The sequence below is a fragment of the Hippopotamus amphibius genome, chromosome 3 (assembly GCF_030028045.1).
Source record: "Hippopotamus amphibius kiboko isolate mHipAmp2 chromosome 3, mHipAmp2.hap2, whole genome shotgun sequence".
Taxonomy (NCBI): Eukaryota; Metazoa; Chordata; class Mammalia; order Artiodactyla; family Hippopotamidae; genus Hippopotamus; species Hippopotamus amphibius.
Genome location: NC_080188.1, coordinates 115,288,495 through 115,308,206, shown reverse-complemented (window position 1 = coordinate 115,308,206; position 19,712 = coordinate 115,288,495). Strand labels below are relative to the sequence as shown.

The 19,712-nt window shown below is 42.2% G+C and overlaps 1 protein-coding gene across 1 annotated transcript; it reads right to left on the bottom strand.

Annotated features, from left to right (window-relative positions):
* Positions 1-4,215: 4,215 nt before the first annotated feature.
* On the bottom strand, positions 4,216-16,376 carry MS4A1 (membrane spanning 4-domains A1). Its single transcript, XM_057728807.1, has 7 exons — positions 16,299-16,376; positions 10,185-10,359; positions 9,630-9,749; positions 8,373-8,429; positions 6,070-6,306; positions 5,360-5,461; positions 4,216-4,476 (listed from the first exon to the last, which is right to left on the bottom strand). Exons 2-7 carry the CDS (start codon positions 10,341-10,343, stop codon positions 4,219-4,221), a joined length of 933 nt encoding a protein of 310 aa, XP_057584790.1. The 5' UTR covers positions 10,344-10,359; positions 16,299-16,376; the 3' UTR covers positions 4,216-4,218.
* Between the last annotated feature and the right edge of the window lie 3,336 nt (positions 16,377-19,712).

Genomic DNA, 19,712 nt, shown 5'->3' with positions numbered 1-19,712 from the left:
GTTGTTGTGGCTCCAAGGCATGTGGACTCTTCCTAGACGAGGGCTCGAACCCGTGTAGCCTGCATCGGCAGGCAGATTCTTAACCACTGCACCACCTAGGAAGTCCCTTACTGGTTATTTTTAACACATATGGCTTTTATCATCTCTAATTAGGCAGAAAGATTTGTGAGGGCAGGGGGCTTTTCTTGTATTTTGAGGTAAACCCTCTGTACTTAACAGGATACCATACCCAGAGTAGGTGCCTGATGGATACATTACTAATGTCTGTCTGTCCAACCAGGTAGTAAGCTCTAAAAGGAGAGGACTCTTGCTTGTTTTTGCTTACCGGTAGGCTGGGATCAGTAAGTACTTTTGGATAATTGAATTAATGATTTCCCAATGATTAGTTCGTGTCTTACTTTAGGATTTTTTTCTCCCTTGCAGCAGAATGCACAACTAGGTAAGAATAATTTTCTTACAGCATGTCATCAAGGGAAGAGGTGAGCAAGGGGCAAACATGACTCCATGGGAAAATCCTAGCTTAGCTCTGATTTTGCCACCATATGATTCTACCATATTCATTTTTTATTGCTTGGTCCTCTTTCGCTCAGACAATATAACCAGGTTTTGAATTAAAGGAAACCCCTATAAAGTTTACAGACTTAGGAAAATTTCCGATTTGTGTTTTAGGTTATGTACCAAGAATTTAAAACAAATCAAATCCAAGCTACCATTTCTGTGTATTGGATTTTTCTCTTCTCAAAGTGTAATAAAAATTAATTCCCTAATTTTTAGCAAGTGCCAGTACTTCCTACTGGTGGACTTTGACAAGGCCTGACGTGTGAAACCACATTTTGAATAATGAGAACAGGAAATATGTTTCTTTCTTGCTCATGGTTTCTGCAACTATAAAAGTGAGTAGCTAACAAAAAAAAAAAAAAAAAAATGGAAATACCCTAAATACCCAATTATAGAGGAATGGTGAATTATTCTGTAATGATTCAGTGAAGCACTAAGTTGCAACTAAAAATAATACTTAAGAAAATTACATAGCAGTAAAGAAACATTTGTAATATAAATTTAAGTATAAAAAGATTACATTATGCAGTGATTGCAACTGGGTAAAATCATGTATTGTCACGAACTAGGGTGATCAACCATCCTGTGATCACCATCCTGGTTTGCCTCAGATTAACTGGTTTTTAGCACTAAAAGTTCTGTATCCCAGGAAATCTCTCAGTCCTGAGCAGAACAGGGTGGTCAGTCACCCTACTATGAACAAATTGCCAAAGAGATAATTGGGGAGGTCCTACCAAAGATTTTCATTCTTTTTTAAGAGTAGACATCAATGGTGTCTCATTATAAGGAGTTAATGTGAGATCAGTAAAAACTAATTATTTGAGATTGTAAAAATGAATAAATAAACTAAAATTCTTAAGGAAACTATAGGTTTGGAGGAGGATCCGCATGAATATTTCAGAAGTGGAGAAAATGAGATAGAAATAAGATCTTGTCTCTTCCCTGAAAGGTGTTCAGGGTGGAGAGCTGAAATTAGGCACGCTATACTCTGCGAAAAACTGGCAGAACAGGTCATTAGATTAAGTTAGATATTTTCAGGAGCCAACTTTATGGGCCCAATTCTTGTATCTCCTCATATCTAGGAAAACACTAACATCCTTCATGGTGACGGCTGCTCCTTGTGACTAGCAGTGACCTTCTGTGAAAAATATGTGCTTGATTGCATGTTTTTCCCTTTCACCAAACCACATATATACTGAGCTTCCTCCCTGCCTCTTTGGAACAGTGTCTCAGAGCTTTCTGGGATGCTGTCTCCTGGGCTGCCGTCCTCATTTTGCCCCAAATAAAACTTAACTCGCAAAAAAAAAAAAAAAAAAAAGATCTTGTCTCTTTTGAAGGTTTTCTCACTGAATTTTGCCTTGAGTCTGCCATTGCCACACCCTCTTCCCTTTCCTCTGGTCCTGGCAGGGACTGGGTCCTGGTCCACCACCATATGCTCCAGTCACATTCTGGAGTGCAAACAGCAAGGAATGTGTGACTAATGACCCACCCTAGGAAAATTTTCCTTGGGAATATGTGTGTGTGTTAGAATATATTGGCACAAATAGTCGGTCTTGACATCTCACAGTTCAAACCCAGATTGGGATTATGTGAATATGAGTTTAAGGCTGTTGGAGCCTCCGCATGGTCAAAATGTTACAAGAATAAAGAAGATTAGGGAGGCATTTCCCTGGTGGTGCAGTGGTTAAGAATCTGCTTGCCAATGCAGGGGACAGGGGTTCGAACCCTGGTCTGGGAAGATCCCACATGCCCTGGTCCGGGAAGATCCCACGTGCCGTGGAGCAACTAAGCCTGTGCGCTACAACTACTGAGCCCACGTGCTGCAACTACTGAAGCCTGAGCACCTGGAGCCCATGCTCTGAAACAAGAGAAGCCACTGCAGTGAGAAGCCTGCACACTGTAAGGAAGAAGAGCCCCAACTCGCCACAACTAGAGAAAAACCCCTGTGCGGCAACGAAGACCCAACGCAGCCAATAAATAAATAAGTAAATAAATAAAAACTTAAAAAAAAAAAAGATTAGGGAAACACCATGTTGGAATCATCTGTTGTAGACGAGAACACACATATGGTTTTATTCATTTTAAACCATTTTCAAGGACTTTGCATAGACAGAGAAATGTCCCAACTCCTTTCTTCCTAATCACAGGAAATATCTTCCATTGGTGGTCCCTGACAAAGTGGAAATATCACTGACAGTGGAAATTACATTGTCCATATACCTGCCAGTCTGGCAGCACTCAACATGTAGGTTATGGTGACATCTTCCTAGGTTGACATTCTTTCTATGTAGGGTAGTAACATCTCTGAATAGGAACAAGAATCAAGAAGTAGGGTAAATATTCCCTGAGATTTGGCATCGTAAGTAATTATGTTATTTTCAAGTATGATCTTCTTTCTCAGAATGTCTATAGCACTTAGTGTCCGCATTCTGTAACCTAACAGCTCATTGTATATTAATGATTTTTCAAAGGTTTGAATGCCTAAGTCTTTTTGTCCCAAAGGGGTAAAACTTGATTTCTGACTCTTTGTGTCCTTCTCAACACCTGTTTCATGCTGGTCAGAGATTAAGTGCTTGATAAAGCTGTTGATTTGGCTCTAGTATTTTATGCAGGCATTGGATAGGCAATTTGGTTATTTCAAGCATTATAGCATTTGAATAGGAAGATCTGGGTATGAAACAAGGCTCTCGCAATTACTTGCTGTGACCATTGACAAATTACCTTTACTTATTTATTAACTTCTTTTCTCTTTGAACATTTGTAAAATAGGGATAAGAATTTTTTTCCCTTGATCATGGAAGTTCAGTTGCAGTTATTTGATAAAATACTTTGTGAACTGGAAAATATTCTACAAATACAAGTATTGATTATCCTTTGCTATTTAGGTACTCTTTATGGCATTTTTTTTTCTGTCATTCTTTCTTCCCTTGCCTAAAGGCTAAAAGTAAGTAGACAGTGCAACCAGGAACCTAGAGGAGGAGTTAGGGAAATTTAAGACAGAAGGAGACCTATAAATGGTGCTGTTTGTACAAAGACAGGGCTGAGGACTGGCCACTTAGAGCTTCCCCAGTGGGGTGTAGAGGCCACAATGTCAGCCCCTTAGAAAGATAGATGAAATAGGTTCTTTATTGTACCTCATTATTATTTTTTTTTTTACTTTCCTGAAAACAGTGGTGCACGAGAGACTCCACGAAAAATGTAGATGTGGAGGGAATTAAAGATAGCTTAGGGATGGCATGGAGCAGTCACTTAACATTTCTCATCTGGTGTGGAGTCTCCCTGCTGCAGAGGGAAGAAATGAAAAAAAAAACTGCTACTGCGGCGACTACTGCCGTAACTACTGCTACTACTACACCTTATCCAAGGAGCAGGCCAGTGAGAAATCACATTCTGCAGCCCTTATTCAGCCTTTCTTTAAATGTAAGAAAGCTGTCCTAATCAAGAAACACGATGATACAGTCTGCTACAATGGCCTGTATCCATCCTCTGAATGAGGATAGAGAGAAGGGAGCTGTGGTCGCTCCACGCAAAGACCAGAGAGAGACATGGAGGCTGCATGCAGAATGCCTTCAGAAATGGGGGTAAATGACTTTGGAAGCTGTGAACACTAATGCTTAAAAAAAAAAGAAAAGAAAACATAAAAAAAAAAAACCCGGGAGTTTAAGGGACACTATCATTTTCTATTGGTGAGACTTCCTGATCTTGGGGAGGTTCTGGAAAGTTTATTTCTGTTTCTTCTCCTCCTTCTCCTTCTCCTCCTCCTCCTCCTTCTTCTTCTTCTTCTTCTTCTTGGACCGGAATAATTTCAATGTCTTCTTCATTCATTGGTTGCAAAGATACCTCAATCTGCTCAACCACCTCTTCTTTTATTTCAATTGCCTCTTCCTTTTTCTCTTCAGCTGACAGGAGAACTACATTCTAGAACACAAAATTGAACAAACTTTTCTTGACCTTTATCAGTGGCACATTTCTCAACAATCTGTACGAATATCAAAATGCCTCTTGGTTTTTATGCTATTTGTGTTATTTTCTATGTGCTTCTGAAGACCAGGATTGAGTTCCCAGGTGCTCACATCCTTATCAAACCACTTATCAAGGCTCATCCTCCAGGCCAGCACATGCTTGCCACTTTGCCTGGAATGATCACACAGTGTTTGGGAAAGAACACTGCAATAATAGAGGAGTTTAAATTTTAGTTTTGCTTGGCCTTTCTTGGAGATAACCTTGGGAAAGTAACTTTCTCTCTCTAATCCTGCCTTCCTCATCTGCAAAATGAAGGAATTAATGATGATTTCTAAATTATATTCCAAAGCTAACGTCCTGTGGTTTCTGAAGCAGTCAGTAATAGATCTATCACTGGGTTTTTCATATCTCCCAATTGTGGAGACTCTTTGAACCTATTGTTTTGGGAGAGGGATTAGATGGAAAATGGGGTGGGGAGAAGGGAATGCTGAGAGATGAGGTGGAGGAACTAGGGGCTTTAATCAGCCTTTAGCCATCCTGTTTTTATGCATTGAGTATGGAATTCTGAAATCAAGAGGGATGACTTAAAGTCCAGAAGAGCCCAAGGTTAATAAAAGGATGCACACAGCATAGGACTGTATCCTCTGTCTAACCTTTAAACTTTTTTCATATTTCAAGACATTTTCCCTCACTACTGGTATTTTCTGCTTTCCAGAAATATGCCAGGATCATTTTCCATGACACTGGCAAGCCTCTTCAGATTACACTATCCATACATGATTCTTTGTAGATGTGACTTTCCTACAGGGAGGTTGTGAACAGCATGGCTTCTACTTACAGATTTGGGTCTGGAGCACATTTTTTTCCATTCGTTCTCAACAGTGCCGGCTGTCACAAGTTTCTGGAGAAAGGCAAAGATCAGCATCACTGCAAAAGTGCCCTGAAGAACAGAAAAATGAGGGTGAAAATGTAATAATGAAAATAGAAGAATATGATTGGTGCTCAGTAAATGACTGTGACTAAAAGTAAATGATTAAAATATCAGTTCTTTTAAGGCAAGAACAATTACTGAGTCCCAAGTTAAACTGTATCCAGCTTTAGGTGGTATGGTATCATATCAAGGAAATCTCTCCGCATGTGGGAGATGCCTTTTTTTTCCCCTTCAAACGCTACACTAAAAGCTCCTTGGGGCAAATGATGTTCATTACAACTTAGGTTCTTCAAAGTTCATCTTAATAATAATAATAATAAATACTAGTTCTGTTAATAATATAACAATAATGAATGTTAAAGCAAACACTTAAATAGCTATGTATCAGACACTGTTCCAAATGCTTTCCATGTATTAACTCAGGCCTCAAAACAGCCTTATAAATACTGTTACCTTCCCCATTTTACAGTTGAGGAAAATTGTACACACTGTGATCAGAATTCTTGCTCAAAGCAATATAAGCAATAAGTAGCAGACACAGTCTGGATCCAGAGTTGATGGTCTCATGAAAAAATGCCATATTTCCTCCCTGCAAATAAACCCAATTTCACACTTACCAGGAACACAAACCGTATGCTGTCACAGTATCGCATAGTTAGGGAGTTTTTCTCAGCGGGGTTAGCGGGTTCACAGCTGTATATGTTAATATGTGGCGTGGGAGCCTTAATGAGATTCAGATTCTCCATTTTAAAAAAATGGGAAATTGTCAGGTTAAATATGTCCATGATCAAAAAAATTATTCCAGAAATAGCAGTAAAGAGGCTCAATGAGTTCATTATTATTCTCGCTCTGACCTGAAATAGAGACATAAGGATTTATTAGTTGAGTTTAATCCCCAGTTGGAGAATATAAGCTAGGAAGGAATTCCAGATCCCATTCCCCTGACTCAAAAAGGTACTACACCTAAATTATTCTAAGTTATCCTAAATCCTGTTTCTCTCAGTTGTTTCTGTTCTCTTTGTCACTGTAAAATAAAAACCTTCCTGTCTGAACCTTGTCCCTTTCTCAGTCTTCCCCCTCTCATTTACACCACCACCATCCAAACCGTTCATCAAGAAAACAGTGTATTTCCTTTCACTGCCATTGCCACTGGAATCCTAGTAGGCATTCGATACACAATTGTTGAGTAAATGAAGTAAATGGTATTCAGCTTGTATCACAGTGAAACAGGATGGTATTGTGGGTACAGGTAGGGAAAGAGTGGATAGACCCCTCTAGGTCTGTACCACCAAGTGGAAGCAAACAAATAGTAACACCTTTTCCCTCCCTGTGGACACAGGCTGCAGTCAGCCCCAGTCAATTGTCTTTCAAAATACAACTAGGGCCGATGTCTCTGGGTAGGACAGGTAAGAGAATGTCAGTGTGAATGTGCTGCCTTGCAGGGATGACAAAAGGTCAAAACAGGAAGATATGAGGGTGAGTCAAAAATCATCCGCACTCTGGCTGTAGAATTTATTTTAATTAACTTTTAAAAAAGACAAACACATCATTTTTTGACATAATCTCCTTGCTTTTCAATACACTTTGTCCATCTGTCAACAAGCTTTTGTATTCCTTCATTAAAAAATGTTTTAGGCTGAGCTGCAAGCCACGAATGCACTGCTGATTCATCATCAGAAGTGAATCCTTCTCCTTCTTGATGGCTAACACTTGTGCGACCTTCCTTGAACTTCTCTATCCATTCATACACACTTCTTCACGACTAAACACTTTCTCCATACTGTGCACAAAGTCTTCAGTAAATGAGGGCACCAGGTACACCCTCAGATCACAAAAAACGAATCACTTCACAGTGCTCTTCTTTTGTGCAAATCACAAGGGGGGCATCCATTTTTGCTCGCACCGCAGTTACAAATGAACTGGTGTAACACGTTCACACCTGCACATCACTGACTAGGGAGACAGTAGCCTTGAACAGATAAGCACTGATAAGACAGTGCAGCCAACAGAAGTTTTAATATAACCAGAGTGCGGATAATTTTTGACTCAGTCTCGTATATGCGGAAAGTACCATAATGGTATGGGGTTATCGATGATTATCTTAAGACACACATATTCCATCCATGATTGTATGACCTACAGATGGCAGGTCAGTAGGACTGACTGTATTTGGAGAATAAATACAACTTGATCTTCATAAACAAGTTTTCCCCTCCAAACTGAGTTTGTCAGACCACCTCTAGAGAGGAGCCATCTCAACCTCCTCAATCTCTCATTGACTTCGGAAGTGACTGCAATTCGTAATAGCTTAGTAAGTGGAGAAGAGTTGAAGGAGGCCTGCTGGTAAGCTCTTGATCTGTATGGAATCAGGGGTTCTTCCTGGGTGTAAATGTGTCCTGAGGGGTTCCATGAACAAGACCACTCTAGCTCTTTATAGCCTCTGAAGCACCTTCTTATATATCACTCCATTTTATTCTCAGGACAATTTCATACGGTAGCAAGGACTATTATCTCCATTTTATAGGTGAAAATTCAGAGGTACATAGGGGTAAACTGACTTGCTCAAGGTTACAACTGAAAGTTAACTAGGACTTTAGTCAGTCACAGCATTGATTAGACAGTTTTCCTAAATGCTGGTGTGACACTATTTTCAGAGAGATCTCAGTCTCACACGGCATCTCACATTCCTAAGACCATAAGCATACTCTTCATTGAGCTGCCTTTAATTCTGTTTCCATGGACATCTCATTTCCATGATTTTTATGAATAAAATCACAACAGCATCATAGAGGATCTTTCGCTTTTTAGGACTGAGAGATAACTCAGTGCTGTTGTGACTCCAAAAGCCTTCATGGGTCCTTGTTTTCAACTGAGAAATACTTCTCTGATGTGTGGGAAAGAAGGACATACGATTACTTGCCAAACTCTTCATGGAGGTTTTCTCCCCTGCTGTCAGGAGTGATCCAGAAATGATATACTGTAAAAAGAGGTGGTGGGTGGGGAAGGGTGGGGAAGAGAGGGGAGAAGCAGCAGAGAGAGAGAGAGGGAGAGAGAGGGAGATCACTTTTTAACATTGAGAACTGGTTGTGAAAAAGCTATCCACACTCTCAGCCACTTGCACTAAACTAAACGATCCAGTCCTTTTTAATGAATTCATTCACTTTTCAGCAGTCACAGTTCTCCTTGATTCAGGCTCAATCACATTCAATCCATGCCTTTTATCCAATCAGCTGGGGAGCTGTGATTAGGAATATAGTAAAACCAGAGGCAGAACTCACATTTCCATGTCAATTAGTATTCACACTGTGAATTGAAAAGTTTTATCTCGGGTTTTCGTTTTCTTAACTTGGGAGAATTGCTCTTTGGAGTTCCCAGTGTTTTAAATGGCTTTGATGGCAATAATGAGTGAATTGATGTGGAAGAAATACTTGGCCTGAACATCGTAGGCACCTCATTAAAATGTGGGCTGCTACAGGAAGTGATCATTATTTCTCATCTTCCTTTTCTACTATTCAAGCTGTAAAATGGAGGAAAGTCTTGCTCTCATCCATCTCTCCTTGTTCTGAAAATTTCAGTCCTGGACCTGTCTTCATAGTGGCATCTATGAAAGTGTAATGGTGATGAAAACATCACTGCCCTGTATCACATCCAGACAGGGTTACAGGCTTGGAAAACACACACATGAAACAGCCATAAGGAGTACTGCTCTGCTGATAAGTGAGAGGGGATTTATTTGGGCTGAAATGATTAATTTCACCATGTGAGACAGTAACTAAAGAGAGTTGTAGGGAAGAAGGACCAGGTGGGAGGAAGTGGGATGCTCCAGCTCCCTCTTGGTTTCTGAAACACCATGCTATACAGTCCAAATATCTAGTACCCAGCCCACTCCGTGCTGGACGTTGATTTTGGAGAGGTTCTGCCTTGAGAAGTCTTCCCTCCTTGTGTAGATCCATGTAGGGCAGCTTTCTCCGAATTCCCATGAAGCATGACCACTGACTCAGCCATGGGATTCATGCTGAATGTAATCAACCACTCTTTCCACTAAGTCACTTCAACCAGATAACCTGTCCCTACTCCTGTGCTTTCCTCAACACGGAAATAATCTGGTATATTCCTGTGGCACTTTTTAACATTTTTGTCTGCATCACTCCCCAAACGGTGGTTCGTTTTTACTCACCATAATGCCTCCCCAGAGAGGGTACCACAAAGTTACACAGATGGGTGCGTAGACCTCTATGTGGATAAATAGGAGGCCGCCCAGGGCAATGTGGAAGAGCCCATTCATAATCTGGACAGCCTGGGGAGAGAACAGAGGCACTGATGGATGAACTTAAGTCATTGTCGAGTCAGAAAGCAACGGTGAGGCTGGAAGCCCTGCTTCCTGACCAGGTGGGGCTGTGTCAGATGTCCAAAGCAAGCAGTGAAAGTGCCAAGACCTTTGTCTTGTTCAGATTTATTTTCCCCACCACCTGGGGTATTTCCTAGGCAGGTATAGGTGGGATGCTGGTGATGAACTAGAATGGGAGACCCCTAAAGCCTCAAAATCAAGAGGGGGCATAAGATCACCATGGTCATCTCTCTGTGCATCCCGGATTTGGCCCACTGTGTCAGACATAAAGATCACCTCAGGTTGGATTAAACACCTTCAAGTTGGATTGAATTCTGTACCTGGCTTACAGCATCTATAGGCCAGAGAGTTCCTAGGATGTAGAATGGAGGGCAACTGACTTACCCCCAAAGCCTTAGATTCCCTCATGAAGAAGCTCTGTGTAGGGCCCATGGTTGAAGCCACCACCCTCCTGGGAATCGGCTTCTGAAGAGGCTGCATGGCAATAGGGCCTTTCATAGGATCTGCTGGGAAACCACTCATCGAATTTCTGGGCGTCGTCATTTCACCCTCAAAAGTCCTGAAAATAAAACAAACAATAAAATGAGGAGAGAGAACAAGCTTTTTGGCAGTCTTTTACCTCCTATCGTGCATCTGAATCCTTTCCTCTGTATCCTCTCCATGGGTGTCGCTGAAGGCAGACATGGCCTCTTCCTAGTGACTTTGGGTCTGAAGCAAGGCCTCCTGCCACATTCTAAGACAGGATCCAGAGGGGGCATCTCAGACAAGGGGATATGGGCCCAGGTATCCCTATTTATTTATTCACTTTATTTTTTTACTTAATTTTTTAATTTTTTTAATTTTTTATTTTTGGGTGTGTTGGGTCTCCATTGCTGTGCACGGGCTTTCTCTAGTTACAGCAAGTGGGGGGATACTCTTTGTTGTGGTGCATGGACTCCTCAGTGTGGTGGCCTCTCTTGTTGTGGAGCACAGGCTCTAGGCCCACAGGCTTCAGTAGTTGCGGCACATGAGCTCAGTAGTTGTGGCACACGGGCTTAGTTGCTCTGTGGCAAGTGGGATCTCCCCAGACCAGGGCTCGAACCCGTGTCCCCTGCCTTGGCAGGTGGATTCTCAAGCACTGCGCCACCAGGGAAGTCCCTCCTTGAAAGTCCCTCCTTGCCAGTATTCTTGACAACCACATTTGGGGCATGTTTTCTCTTTGTAGAGCACGTCACACTCACATTCTGTATGTTCTGTGTGTCTGTTATCCCTGGATGCTGTTCTTGTGCTTTAATATTGGAAAATGTATTTTGTGTGGGTTTGTCCTTGTCCCTTTGTTCATCTGCTTTTGTCCATTGTGATGGGCCAGAGTCACTGTGAGGGAGGACGGTGAAGACTGTTGGAGTCGAGAGGGGCTGATTCAGTCTCCCCGCTTCCCCCTTACCCTGCGTCCTTGAGTAAGTCACTTCAAGGAGGCTCTCAAAGGTTTTGTGTATGGCTGCGGCCTCCTGAATCAGACTGCCTAGGTTTAGATCGTGATTCTTCTATTTGCTGTGGAACTTTGGGCGAGTTCTTTAAACCTTCTGGGCCTCAACTTCTTCAACTGTAGAATGGGGATAGTAATACATTCCTGTCTCATAGGGTTGCTGATGGGGTGTGCATGGCTGGTGTCTTTCCATTCAGGGGTAGCTCAGATGTCAGCCTCTCAAGCCTTTCCTGAGCCCTCAATCCGCAGTGTGTCTGTCTCACAACACCCCACTTCATTTGCTTTGTAGCACTTAATTCACTGTAAGGAATTACCGTATTTGCTTACCTGTTCATTGTCTGCCTCCCCCACTAGACTATAAATTCCTTGTGTTTCCTCTGGTGTTTAATATTTAAAATTATGCCTGAATTTAGGAGTTTCTTCGTATTATTGAAGAAGCAAGTATATGCAAAGCACCCAAGTCTGAACCATTATTTGCTGCTTTTGTTCTTGTTCTTAATATTATTACCTTTAGGAGCATTCGTTTCTATTTTTTCCATCCGAAAAATGAGAACAATACCCCTTTCACAGACATGTTGTGAGAACTAAGTTAACATAAGTGAAAGTGCCTAGCACAGAGGGAGAAAGTAGTAAATGCTTTTGTTCTTCAGATTCTTAATCAGTTTCTGAATAGAAACTTCCCTTTCAAGCTCTAACATTTTAAGACCGCTCTACCTTCTCCATCCCTTTAGTAGTCATTTCTTTATGTCAGTTACTTACACGAGTTCAACTGGGTCTTTCCTGGACCCTGGAAGTCTCTCTTTAGGAACACAATTTTGGTCTTGTCTTTATCGGTTGCAAGTCACGTAAGGGGCCTTGGAGGCCAAGGCTGTCTGTCCAGCCTGCTTATCTTCCTGAAGTCACACAGGACTGGGCATCTGCAGGTATGTGGAAGACAGGTGCTCGGGAGTCTCCCAGACCTCACATCTTTACTCACTTTCTAGTAACAGACACATCACATCTGTCACAGAATGGACAAGGTATGAATCATTGTCTCTATTTTGTAGAAAGGGTAACAAGGGCACAGAGAAGTTTGGTAACTTGTTCAAAGTTAGATAACCATGAGAGATTTAAATTGAAGGGCTTGGACCAGACTGCTTTGTCCCCCATGCGGAATAGGAATTCAGCCTTTCGCTTATGATTCTCTTCCTTCTCTTTCACATAGATTTGGATGACTGTAAATTAGTTGAAAGGACAATATCTGTCTGAAGGGGAAGAGGCTATGGTTGCTTCGCACTTGATTTTGTTGCAGCTCTAGATTACCAGATGTCACGTGGTCTTAGGGATCTGCTTTGCACCACAAACCACCCCACAAGACCACCAACAAAAGGGAATATATTCATATAGACCACGAAGGAGTTTACAAACTGATTCAGGGAGAGTTCTTAGGGCCAGTGAGAACCTCAGAAACCACTCTGTTCATTTGACAAATGAGGAAACTGTGGCCTGGGGATGGGACGTGCCTTGTTAAAGACCTTGCACTTAGTGATGGAGCCAAACCAGAAGGCAGCCGCCTAGGGCTCTGAGGCTGGTGCTCTTTCTGCTGCACTGCAGGCTGGACCACATAGTTAGAGTTGTTTGCTGAGCACCGTCTCTGCACCTGGGATTCCACCTCTCCCACACCTTCCCTACTAAGTGGACACTTTGTCTTTTTTTGCAGGTGTGGAAATAAGGGTTTCTGAGAGGTTAATTAATTTTCCTATGGTGAGTATGGAATGGTGCTGGGGTTACCACGCTCCTCTCCAGAGGGCTCACTTTAATGAGGACAACTTAAAGAGCAAAGGTCATCAGTTATCTGGATAGAAGGAAATGATTGGACTACTGTTGTTTTAATTTATCCTTATTTTTCAGCTGCTTAAGGCTGTGTCTGTATTATTGGTGAGATAACATTTTATGTAAACAAGTCCTACTAGGGCTGTATCTGTAATGACTAATGGCAGTGATGACCGTGGGAGGGGAATATTTTATTTCTCTTAAAATGATGTCTCACTATGGCAACTATATTTCTACAAAGCCTTCAACACATATTACTGTAAAATAGTAGTTTATACACACAGACATACTTGTTTCTCTATGCTACTTCATTTTTTATGGAGATTTTATATATATATATATATATATATATATATATATGCCAGGTCATTGTAGACTGGGTAATGAAAGACTTTATTCATTTTATCATGTGCAAATATATGAGACTAGACCACTCACTTGACAGGATATTGTAGATTCCTGCAGCCTTACCCTATATATATACATATTTTTTCTTTAATTGTTCACAATGACTGCTTGTCCCAACTGTGACACACAGTTATGCTCAAAGACTAGTTGGTACACCAGTAGTGGTTACTGACCACGTTGGCCAAAATGTGATCATAATAAGATTTTATTATCACTGAACTCTACTAAAATCAGGACTCAGTTTATGAGACACTGCCCTGATTCATTACAGGAACTTCCGCAAATCTTTTTGGTTTTGTAAAAACCATTCCGTGTCCATCTACTGAAGATCTTGCAGCATTTATGGGTTTTGGTTTGAATAATGACTTTTAGGTCCCATAATTCCGTCATTTACTCAAAAGGTCAAAGCTGCCCAGCTTTTGTTAGCTCAACTTCCTCCTTTGCCGCCCAAAATAGTTTTGCATTTTTATCCCTTGTGGCCTCTTGTGCACTTATCTCAGAGGAGGAATGTTCTTAATACTTCCTTTTCCTCTGCCTGTGCTCCACAGCCCATCTCCTTCCACCAAGATGTAGTCCTTCAAAGAGGTCGGTTCTTGCATCTTCAGTCTCTTGCTATATATTTGTGGATTATGGAGCAGAAAGAGCTAGTCTTAGCTCTGTTGCTTGCTACCTTTGTGATCTGATCTCTCTATTCAAAGTTGTGTTTTGAGAAATTTTGCAATTTATAAACTACTAAATGCTCAAAGAATAATTGTTATCACTGGAACCTTTGTTAGGATTAAAATGTGCTACACTGTCCTCCAATCCCCAAACCACTGCCCAGTCTCCCCAGTCCTATACTCCCAGCTTCTTAAAAGCTTACTCTCTGCCTCTACTGTCTCACTACCCACTCACTCCTCGACACTTGGCAGCTAGTTCCTGCCAGAGCCACTCAGGTGAAACTCTCTTCAAAGACTGTGCTGCAGGGACTTCCCTGGCGGTCCAGTGGTTAAGACTCCACGCCTCCACTGCCAGGGCACGGGTTCGATTCCTGGTTGGGGAATGAGGATCTCGCATGCCACAACTAACAGCCCACATGCCACTGAGATCCTTCATGCCACTAAGAACCTGTATGCTACACGGTGGAGGCAAAAAAGCTCCATGAAAGAAAGACTGTGCTGCAAAGCCAGGCATCATCCCTCAGATGGCTTCACTGTCACCCTGTCACCCAGGCTTAAGAAGTTGGAGCCATATTCCTCTCCAGCTCCTTCATCTCCCATGTGGAACCAATAGCCAAGTCATGCCATTTCTACCTCCGTAAAGTATCTTATTTTGCAGGTGGACTTTTATCTACTGCTGGTGTCACCCCATGAGTTTGATTTTCATTTCCGCTACTCTAATTTCCTCTCCTGGTTTAGCACAAAAATCTTGCTTTTCTGCCTTCCATCTCTCTCTTTTCTAAACCGTCCCCCACAAGGCTGCTAGATCAGACTCCCTAAATCCCTGCTGAAGTTATGCTTTTCCTGCACGTGAACTCATCTCTGATCTTTTGTTGCGTGCCAGAGAAACCCTTCACCTGGCCTCTCACAGCCTCTGTATAATTTCTCAAGCTCACATCCCACTACTCTCCATGGAGACACTGGTCTGGATGTGTCTCCCACATTCTTCTTTGAACCTTCTCAACTTTGAAATGCTTCTCCTCCCACCCCCTTCACTTTCAGTCCAACTGCCCATCAGACATTCACATCCTGGCCAGGAATTCTCCTTCAAAGCCCACAGCCCTTTGCTTTCCTTACTTGTCACCAAGGGTTTTCTTTCTCATGTCATATTGTTAATCCTTCTAATGGAGTGTGAATTCCTTTTAGGAACGCCCTACTAGGATTACACAGGGAACCTGTTTCCTACACACTGTGAGCTCAAGAAATGGTAAACTGAACAGTAAACTGAACTACTTCCTTGGGATAAGTTTACAAGCACTCAGATGTTGGACAAAAGGTGATAATTTCACCTCACCGGTCAATCAGTGCGATCAAGCCATTTTATGGGAAGCAGGGGAAGGGAATGTTATAAACTGGTTTTAGGAAACAGTGATGGCAGGGTTAAAAGCCGTCTTTGTCAGCCTTCATCTGATCTTCCTGTCGGCTCCTGTGCCCACTCACTCACTCTCTTTCTCTCTCTGTCTCTCTCTCAGCTTCTGTGATGGAGTTGAGGCAGGGTTTTGTGCTCGTTTTCCTCTCCAGAAAACGTTAGCCTGAGAGGCTTAACAACATCTAGGAGTATTCACATTTAGTGGGATAGCTTTGGAGACAAAAGCATTTAAATCGAGAGGCATAGAGCTATTTTCATTATAGCCGTGACTCGTTATTTTCTTATTTGGTACTAGGCGGTCCTAAGAGCGTCAGGAGTTTAGCTCATTTATTCTTCATAACGCAGTGGTATTACTATTGCCCCTGTTTTATAGATGAGGAAACCGAGGAACACAGAGGTTAATAACTTGCCTGAGGTTATACGGCTTGGGCTTGTTGATAGTAGAGCTCAGATTGGAGCCCAGCAGGTAGTAACCATGCTTTAATCTACATGTTGCAATCTGCTACTTTTGTAGAATGACTCCCAGTTAACTCGCCGGGTCATTCTTGAGAGAGAGAGAGTGGTTAAGGTAGTAGGTGGGCAGCAGGCCTTGGTATTCCCCATCCTCAAATGATGACACTATCAGAAGACCTGACCAGGGAAGCCCTAGAATTAAAGCTAAGAATCTCCAGTCTCCAAAACCATCCTCTATGCCTTGTCCATCATTCCCTCTTTAGTCACTTAAACAAAGCAAATGGATTCCTTACCTGAGTCTCCAAGGTCTGAAGGCTCAATGGCTGACGTGGACGCTTGCCGCTGAGTTCAGTTCAGCAGCTAGTTTCTCAAGTACACAGCAGGAGAGTGAAATGAGCCAGGCCTGGGATCGCTGATAGATACCAGGTGACAGGAAATCAGTGGCTTCTGCTACCTTGAGCTTCGCCCCAATTACTTTAGTTTAATACACACTTATCAGAGCCGGAGGATATACAAAAAAGTTTCTGCCTTACCAGGAGGTTTCACTTCTTGAAAAAGATCCCAGGGGACTGCCAGGCGTACTTTACACTGCCTGAATTAGAAGAACTTTGTAGCCCCCACCCTGTAAGCAGGTGTGGATGGTGGGTCCCCAAGGGCAAGAAGGGCTCTAGAAATTCTGCATGGGCTGTTAGGACTTTTACCTTTTTCCGTTACTTTGTTAGGAGTGGGTAGGTGGGAAAGAGGCATCCATGCAGAGAGTTCAAGAATTATTAAGCCCATACACTTGGGAATGTGTGTATCCTCTTCACATATCATCCTCATTTGCCCATATGTAGGGTTCTAGGGGGACCGTGTATGTCTCGTGTTGAATTTAGTAGAAATGGCCTAAAAATATATTTTGGTGCTGTAGACCGCGTCCCCAAACCTTGAGACAAGAGTTCCATATTTTGGGATGTACAGTGAAATAGCACTTTTATCTACAAACCCGCCTTTTCCCTCCATCTATCTAATACCCTGTGTCCTCTCTCTTTCCAGTCAGGGCTGGAGCCATGTGGTCGTCAAACCCAGTTGTAGATCAGGCGAGGAAACAGAGGAAGCTAGTGGCCAGAGGAGTAAACACTTGGGAAATGAGTCAAAGAAAGTTTCACCCAAAGATGTTGTACCCCCTGCCCTACCACATACAACCTTTATGTTCATATTTTGGATTTTTTCCTTTTTAATTTTCTTATCCACTGCTTTATTTCATTAGAGACCCAGGGCTGTCGTTAGGTAACCATTTGCCTAAAGGACTGAAACACGGCAGCTCTATTGCTGAATCTGAGGTTAATTCACATCTTCTCTCTCACTGTCTCTTCTCTCTCTTCTCTGTTTCTCCCTCTGCCTCTTTTTTGGGGTTAGAACCAATGGGTAAAAGTCATCCCAAAGAGGCTGATTTGGGGGCAACATAGAAAAAAAAAATACCATCTCCCCACCACTGGAGAACTTCATTAGTGGAACAGGCTAGCATTTGAATAGAGAACTTGCTGTCATCAAGTATACACAGGTAGAAGCCATGCGGTCCCCCCTCGTTAATGCTACGGAGAGAAGAGGAGTAGAAACTTAAGATCGCCAGCCGTGAAAGGTTCTGGTTGTGGGTCTATGAGTATCTGCTGAAGTGATTGAATGGTTGGTGGTGGAGGGATGGTAATGACACAGGGTCTGAGTTGCGGATGATGGTGAGGCCTGAGGTTTGAGTCCCAGATGACAAGTGGCTGGATGAGTGTGCCTTCACTTCAGTGAGCGTGGGAGCAGGTCAGAACTTGGCAAACATCCGGCATTAACGAGGGTTGGATTGGGTCTCACAACCGGATTTTTCACATCCTTTTCTCTGTGTAGGCCCTGTGTTTTTCCCCCAAGTCTGTCTTGGGGTGTTTGCTACTCTGGTTTTTGTGGCCACGTGAGGTCAGGTAGGTGGCTTTATGTATGAGTCTTCCTGAGTAAGCGTGAATTTGAATTTATATAAATAAACTTCACCTTGCTGTTGCAGGCTTGGATGAACTGACCCTTCAGTGTTTGACCCCGTCAAAATCCTCCTGTGATTTGGATTTGGATTCAGTAGCACTTTCTTTATTCCATCTTTTTTTTTTTTCTGTCTGTAATGTTTGAGCATATTTTATTGGGTCTGTTACACACTTAATATTTCTCTCTCTCAGTTAAACCTCCTGTGATTGTCTAGTGGCTTTCCTGCTTGCAAAGGATGATCACTTCCTTAAAGTCAACATCAGGGTTTATGAGCTACCCTTTTAATGATTTAATATTTGCCTCATTAGGAATTCCCCCCACCTCCTAACACTCCCATCTTTTTTTATCCTTGAGACATTTTGCCTGTCTCATGAGAACTACATTCTACATCATAACTACTCATGTCCTTGCTTTACTTAGCCACTGATCTGTAAGTCCCTGGAAAGCTGGGCTGGGTTTTCTGACTGCTGTGTTCTCTGCGGTGCTTTGCGAGCCAGTGGTCCTGCTGTGTTTTTGTTTTTTGTTTTTTTTTCCTCCCGTCCAGATGACTGTCACAACACTCTCCAGTATCAGGAAGTAGTATTATGATGTGTTCCCAACTGTTCAGCAAGGCATTGGCACCCAGGATCATCTGGTGTTGAAGGGTTTTGGTTTCAGAGAATCGGTAAGGGATGTGCAAGGTCCCTCAGAGGTGAAACTGTAAAGATCTTTTCGCAAATAGAACTTGGTTATAAGTTGGAAAGTCCCAACGTTGTATTTATAAAAAATAATTACTACTAGGGAAAAAAGAAATTCGAGTATTTAAGAGTTTTGTAGTTTATGAGGTCTTCCTTCTGTTTTGAGGGACTCGTGTATATGAAAAAACTAACATTAGTTAAATACCTGCTTATTTGCCAAGCACTGTCCATATAACATCTATAGTGTTCATTCTGTTTTATAATTGTGGAAACCAAAGTTCAGGGGGAGCTTTGGGAGAAACCGGCTCAGGGTCACATAGCAAGTGATAGTGTTTGGGAAGCAAGAAAACTTCAGTGATACATTGAAAAGAAAACCTACCATTTTCTGAGTGATGTTTTAAGTTCCAAGCATTCACAGAATCAGTTCACATGTTTCATTTAAGGGTCACAGTAAACACATTCGGTACGTGTTATTATTACATGTTAGTGTAGGCATTTAAAGCTCACAAAGGTTAAATAATTTGTTCAAGTCACTTAGCTTTAAATGGCAAAATCAACATTTAAACCCAGGCCTGACTTAAAAGCCCTTACCATTAGGTGACCAGGACTCTCACCCTTAAATGTGTCTCAAACCGCCCCCACCCACCGTCAGAATCTAACTCCGCTGCCAGTTGCTTTTCATCGGAACCGCACTCCCTCCCATCCCCTTCTCTCACTTATGTAACTGTAGGCCTTTCTCCTTCCAGCTTATCGCAGAAATGAAAGCCTGCTAGTTTATTCTTTGAGTCTGCTGCCAAAAGAAGTAGAGGATAAAAGGATTTGGAGTTAGGGATCTTGATTCGAATCCTGGTTCTAAATCATACTCTCTTTTGTGGTCCCAGAAAAGTTAACCACTTTGAGCTTCAGTTTCGTGTCTGTGACATGGCGACTTATACCTCTCACAGAGGGCAGTCATGACAATTGAGATGATAGAGGTGAGATTCCTAACACCTCCCAGCTGTGGAAGGCAATGTAACATAAGGCAGCTGT

What these genes read in the sequence shown, in the direction of transcription:
- MS4A1 (XM_057728807.1), bottom strand. Translation starts at nt 10,343, where the DNA reads ATGACGACGCCCAGAAATTCGATGAGTGGTTTCCCAGCAGATCCTATG. An exon ending in AAACCTCCATGAAGAGTTTG is followed by an intron (nt 6,307 to 8,372) that starts GCAAGTAATCGT and finishes TCTCTATTTCAG; the next exon opens with GTCAGAGCGAGAATAATAAT. An exon ending in GCATACGGTTTGTGTTCCTG is followed by an intron (nt 5,462 to 6,069) that starts GTAAGTGTGAAA and finishes TCTGTTCTTCAG; the next exon opens with GGCACTTTTGCAGTGATGCT.